The sequence below is a fragment of the Megascapheus bottae genome, chromosome X, assembly GCF_031878675.1.
Source record: "Megascapheus bottae isolate mThoBot1 chromosome X, mThoBot2.hap1, whole genome shotgun sequence".
NCBI classification, from domain to species: Eukaryota; Metazoa; Chordata; class Mammalia; order Rodentia; family Geomyidae; genus Megascapheus; species Megascapheus bottae.
Window position 1 is genome coordinate 24,036,504 of NC_143547.1, and position 20,124 is coordinate 24,056,627.

Genomic DNA, 20,124 nt, shown 5'->3' on the forward strand with positions numbered 1-20,124 from the left:
TTTAATACCTCAGTTAATTCTATTTATTTAAACTGTAAAACTTTCTTCTTGGTTTCTAAACCACTCTTTATTACTCAGCATTTGTTTCATCTATTCTTCTTCAGTTTACTCCTTTCAACTCTGCTCTTTTTCCCCTTTTTGTCATTCTCTTTGTTTTGTTTCCAGATATTAAAAACAAAAACTAAACAGTTTAATTAACAGCAGTACTGACAAATGACCATGTAGGAGTTTTTGATTCAAGAAAAAAAAACATTCTAGCTTTTAAGTAAACAGTGTTTAAATTCTCTTTGGTATGTTACTATATAAATTTCCTTTTAATTAATATATGCATTATTTTAAGCCAGGTGCCATTGGCTCATACCTCTAAACCTATCTACACAGGATGCTGAGATCTGAGGAACCAGGTTTAAAGCCAGGCCAGGCAGGAAACTCTGTGAGAATTTATCTCCAATTAAACATGAAAAAGCTAGAAGAGAACTGTAGCTCAAGTGGCAGAGTGCTATCCTGAACACAAAAGCTCAGAGACAATGTCCAGGCTTTGAGTTCAGGTCCCAAGAACAGCACAGAATGAAATAAAAAAACACAAAAGGTGTCACCTCTCAAACCATACTTATTATTTAATTTATTAGAGTGGATTAGGAAGTTTCATTTTTTTAATGTGAAAGGCAGAGGAGGAAAAAAAAAATCAAACCTAAACCAAACCTAGACCTTTTCTGTTCTCAAAAGCTGTCTCCTCATAACTGGGCTCGAAGTTCATGTAGTCTAAAGGTTCTCATACTAAATTTTCTTACTTTTATGATTGTATATGAAAGAGGTTTGTTTGGGCCACCATAGCCTATAACTACTATTTTTTGTGCCAGTACTGGGGCTTGAACACAGGGACTGGGGGCTGCTCCTGAGCATTTTTGCTCAAGGCTAGTGCTCTACCACTTGAGCCACAGCTTCATGTCCAGCTTTTTTTTCCTGTGGTTAATTGGAAATAAGAGTCTCATGGAAATTTTTTCCCAGGACTGCCTTCAAACCAAGGTCCTCTGATCTCAGCCTCCTAAATAGCTAGGATTACAGGTGCGAGTCACTCGAGCTCAGTTCAAAGTTTTTCTTTTTTTTTTTTTTAATAATTTAAAGTTAGAGGTTCTTAACATTTTATGGTCATTTAGTGGTTCAAATCAGGTTTTGGAGGATCCATGATCCCTTCTGGCTAAGAGACAACAAATGTCAAAGTGGTTTGCAAATTTGTGGTTAGTATTACTATAAAATACTATAAATAATAATATTTTAATCAAAGGCATGGAACATGTATACTCAGATGTCAAAATGGAACAGTAGCTTCAAATTAGCAACTTCTACCTATAGAATGGACTACTTGGGCCTAGCAGTAGAGTGCTTGCCTAGAATGGACTACTTTGGATATTTGGTAGTAACACATGTAAACTATCTTTAGCCTAAAGAAAATTCCTGTCTTAAAAAGCCTCATAAAATTGGGCATGATGGGAAGCACCTGCCAACCTATCTATATGGCAGGCTGAGATCAAGATGATCACAGTTCCAGGCAAGTCCAGGCAAAAAAAGTTTGAGAGACTCAATCTCAACAGAAAATGCTGGGTGCAATGGTATATATCTGACATCATGGTACATAGATATGGCATATATGTTTATTTACATCTTTCTTAAGGATCAGGAAAGATGGTAACTCCATGCTAGGAGAGCTCTCCAGAAATGCATTTATTTCTTCTGGAAAGAGGCATTGGAAGAGTTAGAGGATTAAGAAGGGAAGTGACTCAATGTACTGTTCTTGTCAGTTCTGGGCAAAAAGAAACATATGCTATTTGCTAGGCAGAAAAGACTTTATCTCTAAAGTGTTCTTAACAGAATGTCCTTGGCTAAAAATTATGGTAAACAGACCCTGGGCATGATGGCTTCCTGAAGAATATAACCTAGCTAGTTTCTCTCAGGTATAAAATGGAGATGCTTCATGATTGAAATGCTACTTTATGTGTGCCGAATCCCCTAAGACTCAGATGGAGACTCCATTCTGGGTCATGACTGCTTTGTTAATATGAATAGAAGCGCTTGGTAGCTCAGGGTTTTTTTCCTGCTTCAGTGGAGTCTTTTGATTGCTGTATCCTTGAACTGACTTAGTAAAGATTGGTATTAGGTAAAGACATCACACTGATCTGGGGGAATATGGTTTATTAATCTGATTCTATGCAGACTCACTCCACCACTGTTCACCCCTGAAAGGACACATGAGGACAGGTGTAGTCACTAATTGAACTATACTAAGCTCAGAACAGAGTTTTCCTTTATGACATGCTTTACTGGTCCTCTTGAAATTTAGTCAGTCAGAGAAAATCACATTATTAATTTGATTACTTTGGAGTCTCCAAGACTTTTGCAGTTGGTCTCACTAGAATACTGATAGAAGCTCAATTTCCTAACAATGAATCACAGAAGCAGATAGGAGAAACCAAAGTTAGAAGTCATCTAGCCAAACCTGTACACTAAATGAAGAAACAACCTGTCCTTTTTACATAGTTACTGATCCTCTGCTATAGGAACATACCTAATAATACTACCTAAGCACCCGCACCATGCCCTGCTCATTGTAAGCAGAAAGAGTATTGAATAAATTGTGTCCAAACTTCTCTCTGAGTAATGGTACTTACTGGTCCCAATGCTACTCTTTCCTAATCTATTCTGGAACGTTCCTTTTATAAACCACCTTTGTTTTGTCCTGAGCTTTTGTGCTCAAGGCTAGCACTCTGCCACTTGATCCACAGCTCCATTTCAAGCTTTTTGTGGTTAATTGGAAATACGGTTCTCATGGACATGCCTGTTCTGGCTGGCTTCCAACTGGGATCCTCAGATCTCAGCCTTCTGAAAGGATTAGAGCTAGGATTATGGGTATGAGCCACCAGTTTCCAGCTAGAAACCACCCACTTTAACAGCAATAGGAAACTCCATCTCTAAAGCTGTGCCCTTGCTCTTTGGCATGGAAGGGTCAGAATAATGATTCTAAAGACAGTTATGCCATTGCGGGGGATGGTGGTGGTCAAGATTGTATTAAGGGAATCTAAAGGTTGTTTCTAGTTATATCCTTCTATAATGCTATAGTTAGAAAAGGAAGGGGGTAGGGGAGGGAAATGGGGACAAAAACATGAGAAGGGCTAGCAATGTTTGTTAAGTAATTCACCTTCTATCTGGCAAATATAATGTAACCCTTCTATTAATTACAATAGTAATATATTTAAAAAATACTGAAATGAAGTGAAAAAGAAAAGGAAAAACAGAAGGGAAGAAATGTAATCATTTAACTGCACCTCAATTGATAAAAAGTATAGTGAATCGTAATAGATTGATGGACTGGAATCCTTCAACATATGGATTGTGACTGAGTAGGGATGCTGTATCCCAGGTATTAAACAGGCAACCCACTGGAGTATAGTTATGATCAATGAATGTAATCAAAGCAGAAAACTATTGCTATAAATATATAAGCCAGCGGGCCCAGTGGATGCATAGTTCCTATGATTTTTCATATTTACTTCTTTTTGAATTGTTAGGTCTTTATGACAGTCTTCCACTTAGAATAATGGCCACTCTTTGGTTAGGAGATCTCATAGTGGCCTGAAGCAAATACATTCAGCAGAAAAAAGGTACTTTTATTTTTGTTCCTTCTACTCTTCAGGGATTAACTGGTCACATAATAGTTTGGTATCAGTAAAAAGTACAGTGAAGAACTAATAAGGTGCATCTGCTAAAAACCAAACACATCAAACAACACCCCCCCACACACCCAAGTTTAATTCTACATGGTTCATGAGCTTGTACCAACCTCATCTTTGTGCAAACTCATCAGAAGTATGTGAGATGACCCTACTGGTATAAAAATGTGAAGCCATTTGGGCAGATACATTTCATTGTTAGGCATTTGGCATTTTAAGTTGTTATTTGGATCCACTCTGCATTCTGAGAAAAGCTATGATTCTTGCAGCAAAAAGCAGCAGTATGCTTACTGGGAGAAGAGCAAACTCTTCTGTGTAATAATTCTTTGTCCTTTCTTTCTTTGACTTCTACCTTTACCCCCGGGGATTACATACCTGGCCACAGCTTCACTGTATACAAAACCAGCATCAGCTCGCTTTACAATTTCAAAACACAGATCTGCTCCATCCATACTGTAAAGAAATGTGAAAAAAAAGAATGTAAGAGGGAAATCCAAGAAGGCAACATTGAAAGTCATCACTAAATTATTAGCGTTTTATTTACCACCCCGCTTTCTTTGCATGAAAAGCAGGCATAAAATATACAGAACATTATAACCATCTTAACTTTGAAAAATCTACAGAAACAGAATCTCTCCCATCCAAATAACCCAAGGTATAGAACAATGACTATAAATTTTCTTTAGGTTATGAAGGTAAGGAGTTTCAGAAAGAAGCACTGCTGGAGACCGTGGGCATATTTTGGGATCTCATTCTAAAATTATCTATGTTTAGTTACATAGTATTTGTGTGTGTGTGTGTGTGTGTGTGTGTGTGTGTGTGTGTGTGTGTGTGTGTGTCCATGCACATGCGCTGGTCCTGGCGCTTTAACTCAGGGCCCGCACTCTGTCCCCGAGTAATTGTGCTCTAGGCTAGTATTTTACCATTGAGCCATAGCTCTACTTCTGGCTGATTGGTAGTTAAATGGAGAAAAGATTCACATGGACTGAACTGCCCAGGCTAGTTTCAATCTGTGATCCTTAGATCTCAGCCTCCCAAGTAGCTAGTATTATAAGAGTGAGCCACTGATGTCTGGCTAGTTACATGGCATTTTAAGAAATAAAACAGGAAGGAATGGGAGTTTGGCCAAGCGGTAGAGTGCTTGCCTAGCATACATGAAGATCTGCGTTTGATTCCTTGGTACCACATACAAAGAAAAAGCAGGAAGTGGTGCTATGGCTCAAGTGGTAGAGCTCTAGCTTTGCAAAAGCCCAAGGACAGTGCTCAGGCCCTGAGCTCAAGCCTGGGATTGGCAAAAAAAAAGTTATTCTAGGTGCCTTCTCTATCCCTCTTCCAGTTCTCTCCCTCCTCCCCTATTTCACGCATCCCCCTGCACGGGGTTGGGTTAGAACACGGAGCCTTTCCTGCAAGGCAGGCACATTACCACTTAGATTTTATTTTCACCAACTGGTGCTTGAAGGCTGCATGCCAGGGTCTTGGCCTAAGAACTTAGGAGATTTTATAAACTAAAATTTCCAAGAAGAAAATGGTATGTGTTTTGTGTATAATTTGTCTTTGATTTTGAGCAGAGCTACATATTTACATAGAACAGTTAAATTTTATGAAACCACAATCTTGTCATGTATTCTGTAGTTTCCTAGGAAATATAGTTCACTGGAAGAAAGGATTCAGCGGGCAGTTTCTACCTGGTAGTGTGTGTGAAGCATGGAGATGTTGGTAGTCAATGAAATGTCAAGCTTCCCCTTCTTAGCACTGAACACTGTACTCTTCTAATACTAATATGGGAGGATATTGAATATATTTCAGGGCATAGTGAAAATTAAGAGTGAATTAGCAGGTGTTCATTATATTCTCATGAAAAAGAATAAAATGAAAGAACTGAAAAAAAGAAGACAGGAGATCTGGCCCAAGTGGTAAGAGTGCTTGTCTAGCATCCATGAGACCCTGGGTTAATACCCCAGTACTACAGCAACAACACAATTATATGTATGGATATTAAAGTATTTTGCTTTAATTATCACCACTAAATTGGGAATTCAAATTATATATTATGAAAGGAAACAGCAATGAGCTGATATGTAACTTAGTCTTACATTCCATGAGCAAAGTTAACTGATACAAACATGGAAATATACTGATACAGTGACACAGCGTAACTCTCTTGCTTCAAACTTACAATTATAGTTCTCTATTTCTCACCAGCTACGTAAGATTTCTTGTGGTCTTGACTACACCTTCCCTCTTTACTGATTCTGTTTAATGACATTTCAAGAAAATAATACTCTCTAGGCAGACTAGTTTATTTCCACTTCCTAAATATACTATTTTCTTTTCTCTTTTTTGCTACATGCTTCTGCATATACTGTTCTTTTTATATGAAATCTTCCTAAATTCAAGTTTCCAATTTATGCTCATTTTCCCATAAAGCTCCCTCAATGATTATCAAACATATTAATGCCTTCCTTTGCTTTCACTCTTTGACCACCTAGTCTGTAGTATAACCTTTACATTATATAAATATACATACATACATTCAGATTTTTTGTACGAACATTACCTATATCAGTGATATTATTCTACTATTAGTAGCTAACATTTTCATAAGGTTTTAAGCTTAATAAAGTTTGTATAAATCCAGTAGCTCAACCTTTAATATACTTCCACATGTATAAGAAAACAGAAACTTATAGAAAAGACAGAACATAATATTTGTCAGGCCTCACAGGAAATACTATATCTTTTCTCATATAAAGAACAGCTACTGCACAAGATCAACATTATGTTTTGTGCTTAAGGTAAAATCCAGGGCCTGTCTCTCACATACTAGGCAAGAGATTTATTACTGTATTTCATCTCCAGCCCAGCGTCCTTCTTTTCTTCTTTTTTTCCTAGGATTTATACTCAGGACATCACATTCATTAGGTATTGGCACTCAACCATTTGGGTCATGTCCCTGGTCCAGCCTTTTGCTGGTTATTTCAGAGATGGAGTCAGGCAGACTTTTCTGCACAGGCTGACTTTGAACTGAGATCTTTCTGGGCAGATAGTAATACATGATTATATTTCATGGTTACTAGAGAAGCCAAATATTTTTTTTGTTAAAGGGAATATATCTTTTTTATTGTAATTAATAAAAGGGTTACATGATATTTGCCAGATAGAAGGTGCATTAATTCACATATATTGATACCCTTTCACATGTCTTGGTCCCCATTACCCTCCCCTCCACCAACCCCATCTTGGTTTTCCCCCATTTCCTGTCCAATTTCAAATAACCAAATACAAATAAATCCAATATATCAGATAACAAAGTGAGATACTGTAACAATATGAGATAACCAAGGGACAGCAAAAGAGATGAGAGATAACATAGTACATTAAGGACAACAATCATTCATTGTATGAGAAGCCAAATATTGTTATATTAATTTTTTGTATTGTGATATTTTGAAGCCTAGATATAGTCAAGTAGGTTAGCTGATCTACAAAAGCTGAAAAGCATATCATAGTGATGCAATTCATTTTTATAGATTATTTTATTTAAATTGAGAAATCTGAAGGTAAGCACTATTCAAATTAGATGAGAGAGGAGCTGGACAAAGAAGGGAGCCAAACTGATGACATAATAAAGCAATAAAAATCTGGAAGCTGTTCACAGAGTTATATGAAGACTTTATTGGAGCGACCTAGAAAGGAAGAGAAAAGAGAGATGGAAGCAGTGAAGTAATAAAGCAGTAAAAGGCTAAAGCCTAAGGAAACTAGTTTGAGAAGTAACTGCAAAGAATTTACTGCTATCTAAAATACTGGTACTTGAAATTTCAAACTATGTGCTTCTGTGTGTGTGTGTGTGTGTATGAGAGATAGAGAGACAAGAGACAGAGAGATCACATGAGCAAGCCCAGGCACAGAAGATAATTGTAGGCTTTTTTCCTTCCACTGATCTGTCTATTCTTTAATAATAATAAGTACTTTTATAATAATAACAATAATATTTTTAGTCAGTTTGTGGGGCTTGAAGTCAGGGCATGAGTGCTGTCACTGAGCTCTTCTGTACAAGGCTAGCACCCTACCAATGAGTCAGAGCTCCACTTCCAGTTTTTGAGTGGTTAACTGGATATAAGGGACTTTTCTGCTCATCCCTGGCTTCAGATCATGGCTCTCAGATCTTAGCCTAGTAGCTAGGATTGTAGGTGAGAGCCACCAAAGCTGAGTTGATTATTATTATTATTATTATTATTATTATTATTTTGTCAGTCCTGGGGCTTGAACTCATGGTTTGGCTGCTGTCCCGGAATTTCTTTTTGGTCAAGACTAGAGCTCTACCACCTGAGCCACAGGGCCACTTTCAGTTTTTTTCTGAGTAGTTTATTGGAGAAGAGTCTCATAGACTTTGCTACCAGAGCTGGCTTTGAACTGTGTTTTCCTGAGTAGCTAGGATTACAGGCATGAGTACCTAGGATTATAGTGGCATGAGCCATGGGTGCCCAGCTCCATATTATTATTTTTTTGCCAGTCCTGGGCTTGCGCTCAGGGCCTAAGCACTGTCCTTGGACTTTCTCAAGGCTAGAGCTCTACCACTTGAGCCTCAGCACCACTTCTTGCTTTTTTCTATGTATGTGGTACTGAGTAATTGAACCCAGGTCTTCGTGCATGCTGGGCAAGCACTCTACCACTAGGCCAAACTACCGGCCCCAGCTTCATATTATTTTAAATAATGTTGTAATATTTGGCAAAGAAAGTCTAATTGCATTATTCTTTTCTTATGAATATATTTCACAGTTGAAAATTAAAATCATTTGTTAGACTAAATATTTTTATATTTTGTCTAAGACAGAATTATAGTTATACATTAACTTCTAAACACTTTTCTAATATTTTCATCCATAAACATGATATATCACTCTATTTCTTTTCATATCTGACTTGTAGTTTTAAAATCTTCTTTACATTGGTTCCAAGTAATTGATCAGTATTTCACCATAGCCCCATTAGAGTTATGTTTTTTTGTTAGTGCTGAGGACCAACCTTAGAGTCTCCTACATGCTAGATAAGCATTAAACCAGTGACTTACCATCCCTAGCATCTTATATTTTAGTTGCTTAATAACTGGGACATTTTGAAGTTTATATATGACTTGTGTTAACTTTTTTTTGCCAGTCCTGAGCCTTGAACTCAGGGGCCTGAGCATTGTCCTTGGGCCTTCTCAGAGCTAGAGCTTTACCAGTTGAGCCACAGCATCATTTACAGCTTTTTTCTATGTATATGGTATCGAGGAATTGAACCCGGGTCTTCGTGCATGCTAGGCAAGCACTCTACCACTAGGCCAAACTCCCAGCCCTTGTGTTAACTTTTAAAATACACATTCACATTCTGTGAAGGAGTATTCTGAAAAAAAAGCTATCACAGTGGAAGGACTTTTCTATTATTAAAATGATCTCATTAGTTATTCATAACATTAATTGATATTAAAATAAAAGCAATCTACTAATTTTAAATTTCATGAGATACAGAAATAAAACATGATCTATGCAAATTTTATTCACCACAGAAATGTGATATATACATATTTATAATACATACAATCCCAATTCAAGAACCTGGAATGTTCTGTGTACAACTGTTAATTCAATACTCTGATAAGCATTATTTGCTAATGCAATAATTCTTAAATACTGAGAAGGCTTCTTTTTACTAATTTCATATTTGGTTTCCTATCTTGGGGGAGGTGTTACTGGGACTCTCATGAATCTTCAAAGAGAATGTCCTGAATTCCCACAGTTGTTTTCTATCCCAGGAAGTGAGATGAGGTGGAGAAGAAACCCTTCTACAGAGAAAGCTATAGGATTTGGAGGTTGACTCCAAATTGTGAAAGCGCTAGAATTATGAATGAGTTTAACTGCCCCTCCCTTTCTTCTATTTGAATTAAAAACTTTATAAGAAACAGTCACTATTTATAAAATTAATAAAATTATCCACTGGGTGCTGTTGGCTCATGACTGTAATCTCAGGAGGCTGAGATGTGAGGATTGCAGTTCAAAGCCAGCTTGGGCAGGAAAGTGCAAGAGACTCGTATCTCCAATTAATCACCAGAAAACTGGAAGTGGAGCTATGGTTCAAAGTAGTAGAGTGCTAGCCTTGAGCAAAAGAGGTCAGTGACAGCACCCACGTCTTGAGTTCAAGCCCTATGACTTCCCACCTCCAAGAAAGAAAACTATCCATTGCAAGCAAACAAAATAGACCACAGGTCTAAATAGGCACAAGGTATGACTTGGATCTTTGTGAAAGGAGATCAAGTTGTATCACCCCCAAATATGACAATTTGGCACAAAGAATCTTTTGATCCCAAAACACAACATTAAATGCCCTGTGCAATGTGAAACTGCAATAACAGCTTTCAAATGTTTCCTCTCATGTTTTGAATACTTCTCTACGTATCTTAAAGCAGACTATGAACAAACAGTCCACTAGCACTTGTCTTCAGACCATTCCTCGAGGAAAAATGTAAAAAAGGACAGAAAAATTTGGATTTCTCTGTCCAGTATTTTCTCTGAAGATAACAAAAACAATTAAAAAAACCCAATACAGAATTTGAAGAAGTGTTTTAAATCTTCAAAGAATTAACTTAAGAGTGAGTGAAAAACTAGCAAGAACAAGGAAAGGACTGTTGTTCAGAGAAGTGAGCAAGTGCTAAGTACCTTGGAGGTAAAGAGTGGTTATAGTAAAGAGGCATCTATAGGGGGTGCTTTTAGGGAAGTGTGAGGAGTGACAGGGTCCAGGTGTTTATGTACCAGCTTGGCCAAGACAAGAGATGGGGAAAGCTAGTTTTGGGGCAGACCTCTGAAGAGTCTACTGAAGGCTCATGTCTTGATGGAACACTCCTTGCTGGGGACAACAAGTTGCATTTTGAAAACTGGAGAACAGAATGTATTTGGAAATGATATGTTAGAGATCCTCTAAATTATGAGTCTAAATGGTAAATGGTGAGACTAAAAACTTCAGCACTCATATCATGTGTCTTAATCGCAGTGTAGTTATGTTAGAAACAGATGAACAAGGGAGGGGGTGGGGGGGAAGGAAATGGGGACAAAAACATGAGAAGGGGTGTCAATGGGTGAGAAGTAATGTATATTCTATCTGGCAAATATAACTGCAACCCCTCTATTAATTACAATAAAAAAGAAAAAAAGAAACAGATGAACAAAATAACTGTAAAATTTCCAAATGTTTGGAAATTCAGAAGTGCTTGCTAAATAGACATCATCAAAGTAGAAATAATAATGAAATTTAGAAAATATTTTTTCTTACAACAATAAGTATACAATGAAATTCGCAATGGAATTTAGTGTTGCTATTAATCATCCTTCAAATAGAGGAATGGTTGAAAGTAGTTGGGACTCTCCCAGTCTAAGCAATCCATGTTGTCACCCTCTCTGCCATTCCTTGGAAAAACATTTTGTGAATTAGGAAATTCATTGTTTATACAAAAAATACACCAATACAAATTTTCTAAAGGACAATTTTATTGTGCCTGATAAACCCTAAGAATGTACATGGTTCTTTGGCATATATTTGCATCCCAAAGGAAATAACTAAAATCATTTTCCAGTTTTAATTTCAAGGGTTTATCAATGCTATCTGTGATAGGGAGAATTTGGAAACAACTGAAATTTCCAGTATTAGAATGGTTCAACAAACTATATGAGTTCAGAGTGTATTCTTATTCTGTCATGCAATGGTGGCCAGGCGTGCTTGCTTAGTGTGCACAAAGACCTGGGTTCATTTCCTTGGTACCACGTACATAGAAAAAAAGCTGGAAGTGGTGCTGAGGCTCAAGTGGTAGGGCTCTAGCCTTGAGAAAGTCCAAGGACAGTGCTCAGGCCCTGAGTTCAAGGCCCAGGACTTGCAAAGAAAAAAAAAGGTGCAATGGATGTGGATGTATACTTACTGACATAGAATGAGGTCCATAATATTCTAAGGTGTACATACAGGTAAGTTTCTCTTTATTAAAATGGGTACTAAAAAGTAGGTAAGACTATAGCTAAAATTATTATTATTATTGCCTGTCCTGGGGCTTGAACTCAGGACCTGAGCACTGTTCTTAGGTTTTCTCAAGGTTAGAGCTCTACCCTACCCTTGAGCCACAGCATCACTTCTGGCTTTTTCCATGTATGTGGTACCGAGGAATTGAACCCAGGGCTTCATGCATGTTAGGCGAGCACTTTACCACTAGGCCACATCCTGGCCCCTGGAATTATTTTCCCTTTTAAAAAATGAAGAAAGTGGGACTGTAGCTCAAGGGGTAGGGCAGTATCCTTGAGCTGAAGAGCTCAGGGCCAGCGCCCAGGTCCAGGGTTCAAGTCCCATGACCCACAAAAAAAGTGATTAATAAAAAATGAAGAGATGTTGTATTTTCTTTATATAAACCAATTCTGATAGTTAAAAACAGTGAAAAAAGCAGTTTGGATCAATTATTTATGAGAAAAATAACCTCATTTTGCTGTGGTAAAGAACTAAAGCCAGGACTGTAGGAATGGCTCAAGTTGTTGCCCAGAAAGTGAGTAACTTTGGGTTTAATTCTCAGTTCCACTAAGAAAGGAATTAAAACTACATTTATTGAGAGCTAATCCATGTGATGGCATTTCCTCATTGCTTTATATGTACTGATTCATTCAATGGCTACAAGAAGGACATTCCTAATTTATTTAAGAAGAAACAGAAACAGCAAAGTATAATAAGTAACATTCCCAGTGACTACATGGCTTGTGAGGGGAAGTGAGTTAATTTGTGCGGTGCTATAGTTTGAGTAAAGCTCCCTTTTCTACCTACACTGCACACCATCCTATTCTTTCAGGATGAACTTGGACAGGTATCAGAAAAGTACCTGGACAGGATTGTTCAAGTACATATGCAAGTAGATTTGAAACCTACATCTTTGTTAATGAATAAAACAGTTATACACTGTAACAGGAGTTTAAATCTTAATAAAGCAATTCTGATACATTGTCATAAACATTAATATGACTGAATATATCCCTAAATACCAATTCATATGTTCTGTAGGAATTATCTATTCCTGTCCTCATCAAATGGCATACAAAGCTCAGCATCTTTTCTTTTACTGAAGTGAACTCTTTATACTCAATAGAATGTAATCCTTTTATGTCAATATTGAAGCAAATTATCATGCTTTTTTCATTATTCTTATATTTATTGAAGTTTTCTTTTGAGAATCCTAGTCCTTTGAACATTTCAAAGCTCTCCAAAGATCTGTTCAATAATTTTCTTTCTTGTTAGCATTCCTATGATTTGACTAGATTATACAAACTGTTTCCTCTATAGTTTTCTGGTGTGTGTGTGTGCATGCGTGTGTGCGTGTGTGTGTGTGTGTACACACGCACACGAAGATATAAATTGATTTCTAGGTTGCTAGCATTTTCCCCACAATAATTAAAATAGTTAATTCCCAACTCAGATGCCCTTCAGTGGATGGATGGATCAAGAAAATGTGGCACACATGCACAATGGGATTCTGTGCTTCAGAAAGAATGATATTGTATCATTTTTAAGGAAACAAAGATTTGGAAAAATTATACTAAGTAAGCCAGACTCCAAGAAACACAGGTTGCATTGTTTCCCTTAATTGTTTCAATTAGAATGTGCCTATAAATTTACAAGCAAACATGGTGGATAGTAAAAGACAAAAAATTCACTTGGACATTCATACAGTCAGATCAAAGGAGTATATTCTTAGAAGAGGATCACAAAGGCTCAACAGTTTTGTGCATATGATTATAGAAAATGATGTTTATCAAAATATACTCCAAGAAATAGAAACACGAGTCTTTTCTCCATTATCACTGTTTTTGCTTTCTGTACCTCTTGCCTTGTATATAAGTTTATCTGTTTGGGGCAGGGTAAAGAGGAGCATAGGACTGGTCAAAAACAGGGTGAATTCATTCAGCACTGGATACTCACTAGATACTACGTTGCAAATTAACTATACAACTTGTTGTACAGGGGGTTTGTGAGGAAAAACCTGGCAGAAAACAATGAAATAGATGACACTGTTCAAAGAAATGTACTCATTACCTGACTTAAATAACTAACCCCTCACAATATCAGCTTTATAATAACAATAAAAAATTCCCTCCCATATTTATTGAACTTTATTTTATGTACTACAGTAAATGGTCTTACTGAACAGTAATGACTGGTGCTACTCAGTTGGAAAGTCTTGCTTTTCACTGACCTGTATCCTAAATCAATGTAATATTGAGTGTGGTCTCTGGTAGTTTTATGAGTTCAAATACTTGGTAGTATCTACAAAGCAGACCTCTCTTAGTAGATGCTGCAAATTAGATACATGTACCAAGATCTTCATGTACAAGCACCAAGATACAAGGAAGCAGAGCACAACAAGCGAGGAAAGGCCATCAAGAAGAGAGTGTACTCAGGTATTGTGGTTAAAGTGTATAATCCTGGCTACTGAGGAGGCAGAGATTGAGAGTACTGAGATACAAGGCCAGCCTGCACAAAAAGTTAGTGAGAATCCATCTCAATATAGAAGTTGAATGTGGTGGTTTGTATGGTTATTAAGCAGGAGGTCCTAGATTAGGGGGATTGTGGTTTGAGGTCATCTTGGCAGAATGATACACCTTATCTGAAAAATAACCAAGGCAAAAAAGGGCCAGGGGTGTGTCTCGGGAGATACAGTCCCTGCCTAGCAAGTGTTAACCCCTAAATTCTTCTTTCAGTAACAAAGAAAGTGGGAGGAGGAAGGGAACCCTTTGCTAGCTCCAGCCTGGTACAGATTCAAAGTTGTTTTGGTACAGATGCCAGGGTTTAGGCCTATTTCTAACATGTTCAGGGCCTAGAACAAATATAATAAGGAAAGCTTATGCTAACACATATCTAAATGTTTAAAGGCTTATACATTGAGTACGCCTGACCAGAAGTACTTCAGAGTTTTAAATGAATGGAATATTTGCATAAGGTATTTTGTGTATGAGACCCAGATATAAATATAAAATTCACTTATGTTTTGTATACACCTGATACAATAGCCTAAAGGTAAGTTTGTATGCTATTTCTGTGTGCTTGGATTTTGATAGTAACCTATCATATGAGGTCAGGTGCAAAATTTTCTATTTGTGGATTTATTTTGGCCCTCAAAACCTTGAAGATTTTGGAATTTGGTATTAGAGCTATACATACTATACATCAAATTTACAAATTGTGATATAAGTTCTAAGCTTCTACTCTGGCAAAGCAATCTTCATAAAGATGCTGAAATTAGGTTCTATTAAAAATTCTTGGGTTCCTCATCAAACCACTGTTTGACAATGACGTCTCCTAGGAGGTGAGGAAATGAACTCAAAAGACAGCACATGATTCTCTGACAACTCTGATACTTCGCATACCTCTCTTGGTTTTCCTGAACTTTTCAGAAACAAAGGGAGGCAGATAGGAGAAATAGTACGGGCTCTGTTCTAAACTTTAGGAAACATTGACCTCAGTTTTCTAACAATTCCTTACAGCTAAACACCCATCTCCCTCAACATACCAAAACAAGGGAAAGAAGGAACCAGATATAAATTACAATTAGTCTCATTTACTTATTCTTTTTTTTGGGGGGGGGGAGAGTGGGGCGGAAGGCTGGTTCTGGGCACCATCCCTGACTTTTTGTGCTGAAGGCTACCACTCTACCACTTGAGCCACAGCTCCATGTCTGGCTTTTAGTGCATAATTGGAAATAAAAGCATCATAGACTTTTCTGCCTGGGCTGGCTATGAACCGTGATCACACCTCAGCCTCTTGAGTAGCTAGGATTAGAGGCGTGAGTCCTGAATTAAAATCCATTCTTTGTGCTAGTAACAAATTAACAGCAGATGGAACAAGAACTTGGCCCACTGTGTATTGTCAGGCTTCCTGCTCACCTTTTTGAAAGAGAAGGCTAACACAAATATGTTATTCTGCTTTCTTTAAGAACCTTTTCAAATCCTCCTAAGTTCTTTCCTAGCTGTCCAGGAGACAAATAGGATTTCTTGGTGGTAGGCAGGGACTAAGTGTTCAAGATACACTGCTATCACTGCTTTTCATCTCTGTACCCTTTGTCTTTTTATTTTTATTTTATTATTAGAGTTATGCATAGAGGGGTTACAGTTACATTTGTAAGGTAGTGAGTAATTACTTTTTGAACATTGTTACCACTTCTCATTTTTCCCACTTTCCTTCCCCCCACTCCATCCCTAGTTGTAGAGTACATTTTTCAACATATTGTCTTGTGAATATCGCTGTTCCTTTTGCTCTTTGACTCATCATCTTGTTTATCCTTTTCCCTTCCCTGATTCAAATAAATAAATAAATGTATATACAATATAACAGGTACTAAAGTCACATACAGCAATAACAGAGGATAAACCATAAGGAGAAAGGAAAAAGAAAAAAAAGAAAGAGTAAAGAGATAATTCCACACAGTGCATTAAAAGGAACAAACACAGGGATAAATTTATTGTTTCCCGGTCCTAGAGTTCATTTCACTTAGGCTCTTTCTATATGGCCATATGCACATAGCTTTTGAGCTATGGCACTCCTCTGCTAGGAAATCCTAGACACATACTAATTATTACAAATGAGGTAAACTATGGAGCCTGTGTTCCTCTGGGTCTGTCTTACTTCACTTAATATGATTTTTTCAAAGTCTTTCCAGTCCCTTATGAATGGGTCGATGTCATTCTTTCTGATGGCAGCATAGAATTCCATCGTGTATCCATTCACCTTGTGAGGGGCATCTGGGTTGGTTCCATATCTTAGCTATGAATAATGCTACAGTGAACATGGTTTTGCAATGAACATAGGTTTAGCATTGTACCCTTTGTCTTGTATAAGTTTATCTGATTTGGGGATGGGAAGGTAAAGCATAGACATGATGTAACAAAGGGTGAACCAACTCAGCAGTAAATCCCACTAGATACTACATTGGAAATGAATTATACAACTTTGGGAAGAGGGAAGTTGAAAGGGGGAAACACTAGGAAAGAATAAGGAAAGGGATGACACAGTTCAAAAGGAAATATACTCACTACCTGACTTACATAACTGTAACCCCTATATGCATCAACTTTTACAATAAAATTTAAAAGATACCATCTTTCCTATACTCAAAACAAAGTATATGGATTTTGAGGAAGGTGCAATGATGCACAGGACAAATTGTCCAAAAGCCCAAGTACTTGACCTTCTCTCTGTTCCACCTAACCCTGTCCCTGGAAATCTTTTTTTTTTCTGTATTTTTTATTGTAATTAATAGAAGGGTTACATTATATTCTCCAGATAGAAGGTGCATCACTTCACAAACACTGATACCCTTTCTGAATCTTTTACAAAGCTCATTGGTTCTAAAATAAAATTGTCATAAAAATACAAATGACAGCAACTGAATGCATTAGTTTAGGAGGTTAAAATACAATTTTTTGATGTCGGTGTCAGATTTCTTTTCTAGTTCTGCTTACTTTGGTAGGTGAGAATGAGGATAGAACCTCTGCCACCTCAAGCCAAATCAGTCACAGCATATATGAGGAATGAAGAGAATCAAAGTGTACCATACATATATACATATACATACACATATACATATATATGCATATAACTGAAAGAGGCATAATGAAATTTACCAAACACTGAAATTGAAATGTAAAGAAAGAAATATAAACTTGCTCAAAGCACATTGTGCTCATGTATGGAGTTATTGTTAAAAAAACCCTTCATATTATTAATTTATGCTAATTCAAATAAAATAAAGCCACATAGACTGCTTTCAGTCTTGCCTAAATTCTTTTAACTCTGATATGTGTGATTGTTCTTGAGCCTCTATATTTCTTCTAACTTTTATCGCTACGATTAAATTCTCCTTCTTCTCAAAGTCTTCTTTTCATTTAAAGGTGGGTACGTTAGTGCAGGCCTTGCAACACTAATGTTAAAGCCCCTAAGATGCTATAGAATCCTTCTATCATGTAGACAGGTGTATCTCAATAGCTATCTTCCAGCATCGCAGAACTCGGGGATGAAGGGACATTTCTACTTCTGGCATGTCTTTTATCTACCTGTAACACTGAACATCTAAAGGACTATACATCTAATCATAGCAGCCCCATTGGGGCCCTATGGCTGAGAAGGGTGGGATAATTTGGAAAATGACCTCATTTCAAGCAACCATAGCAAGTATTAAAAAATAAAGAATGCAGTTAATTACTAGTTTTCTGTTTTCATTTTACTGTCCTCTACATTCTGAAATTAAACTGGCTGGTTTAATATTTACTTCTAGGAAAGTTCCCAAATAACATGAATGTTAATGTTGGTATTTATAAAACTAGATGTCTTTACAATTTTGTTTGGTGACTGTGAAACCTGGAAAAGCTGTTGCTGCTAGGGATGTATAATATGCTGCTATTACTGGTCTTTTTACATAAATATACACATATATAGTTTGAATTTTTGGAAACTTTAGCTGTGCTATAAACTTCGGAATGCAGTCTCTCAGTTTACAAGACTGAGTTGCATTGCAGAGAAATTAATAGTCACACTGGTTTAGGAGTGTTAAACTTAATTTTTCCATTTGTACAGAGGTAATGCTCTATATTAACTACGTAAAGTCTTACATAAGTGGAGTTGATGACAACGTATTCTCTAAACAAAACAAAACAAAACAAAAAACCTAGGTCAGGAGTTTGGTCTAGTTGTAGAGTGCTTGCCTAGTATGAACAAATACCTAGTTCGATTGCTTGGTACCACATACATAGAAAAAGCTAGAAGTGGTGGTGTGACTCAGTCGTAGAGCTCTAGCCTTGAGAAAGCACAAGGACAGTGCTCAGACCCTGAATTCAAGCTCCAGGACTGGCAACCCCCCCCCACAGATTATACATATAAATAAAAAAGGGAGCTGGAAACAGGTGGATTACACCTGTAATCCTAGCCACTGAGGAGGCTGAGATCTGAGGATCACAGTTCAAAGCCAGCCCAAGCAGAAAAGTTATTGAAACTGACCCCCCAAAAGCCAGAAGTGGGGCTGTGGTTCAAGTGGTACAGCACCAGTCTTGAGCAAATAAAGCTTAGGAACAGCTGCCAGGCCCTAAGTTCAGGCCCCAGAATTGGAGAATGAGCAAGTGCGCGCATACACACACGTACACACATGCGCGCATGCATGCACGCACCCTCGCACGCATACACACACATACACCACCACTACCACCACCAAAGATAAATTATAAAAAAGCAGTAAGCATAAGTATTTAAGCAAACAGATGTTCCCCTTAGGACAGCATCACATATGTTGTGAATTATTTCAAAGTTCTAGACATGAAGAAAAGAAATGAGGGGCCAGGAGTTTGGCCTAGTTGTAGAATGCTTGCTTAGCATGCAGGAAGACCCGGGTTCAATTCCTCGGTAATACATATATAGAAAAAACTGGAAGTGGTGCTGTAGATCAAGTGATAGAGATCTAGCCTTGAGAAAGTCCAAGGACAGTGCTCAGGCCCTGAGCTCAAGCCCAGGACTGGCAAAAAAAAGAAAAAGAAAGAAAGAAAGAAAGAAAGGAAGGAAGGAAGGAAGGAAGGAAGGAAGGAAGGAAGGAAGGAAGACAGAAAGAAAAAGGTCCTTAAATGTTCAAATAACAGCATGGACAATTTACAAACAGCAACAAAGCTCTTTATATGGACAAATAAAATCCAGCAGTTAACTAAATGCATCCTTAGATTATTACAGTAAGACATAGATATTTAAATTTATTGTCCTCAATATATTATGTTTTTTATGTTAGTTACTCTGTTGGGATTCAGATACTGGAAGTTCTTGCTAAAATGCAGGTATGTTAATAGCTAATAAAGATTTACTCAGCAAAGATTTAACTATATGCCATTTTAAATGTTTGACAAGTAAAACTTATTTAATTCTCACAACAGCACTAGAACATATACTGTTTTACAAATGGGAAAATTGAAGATTAAGACAAATGTTATAGAACATATGTCTAAGGTCTCATGGTTACAAAGTTAGCAGAGGCAGGATTTGAGCCTAGACAATTTGTCTCCAAGATTGAGCGCTCCTAACCTCTAATACTGAGGCTCTACAATGAACAGTAGTTATGCCAATGGCAATGAAGATGATGATAGAATCACTTAGCAATGTGAGATTTTTTTCCTCCTAGGGGCCAGACTGATATCGGCTGCTCCTAGGGTACATTTATAGGTTCTATGATCACCCCAAAATGCAAATAATGTAAGTTATTTTTTGTAATATTCTACCTTAAAGCCTATCCCTTTCTGAGGGGATACTGTTTCTTCAGTATCTGTTTCTTTTTCTTGTTATTTATTATCTCTTGGAGCAAGGCCTTTCCTCTTCATCA

General features: G+C 37.3%; 1 protein-coding gene across 12 annotated transcripts in view; it reads right to left on the minus strand.

Annotated features, from left to right (window-relative positions):
• Cask (calcium/calmodulin dependent serine protein kinase) overlaps positions 1-20,124 on the minus strand; it is a 348,085-nt gene that overhangs the window by 164,978 nt on the left and 162,983 nt on the right. For all 12 annotated transcript variants that reach the window (XM_090326444.1, XM_090326441.1, XM_090326450.1 and 9 more), the window contains exon 4: positions 4,101-4,178. In XM_090326444.1, coding sequence (XP_090182570.1) covers positions 4,101-4,178 — 78 coding nt within the window. The remainder of the gene's footprint in view (positions 1-4,100; positions 4,179-20,124) is intronic.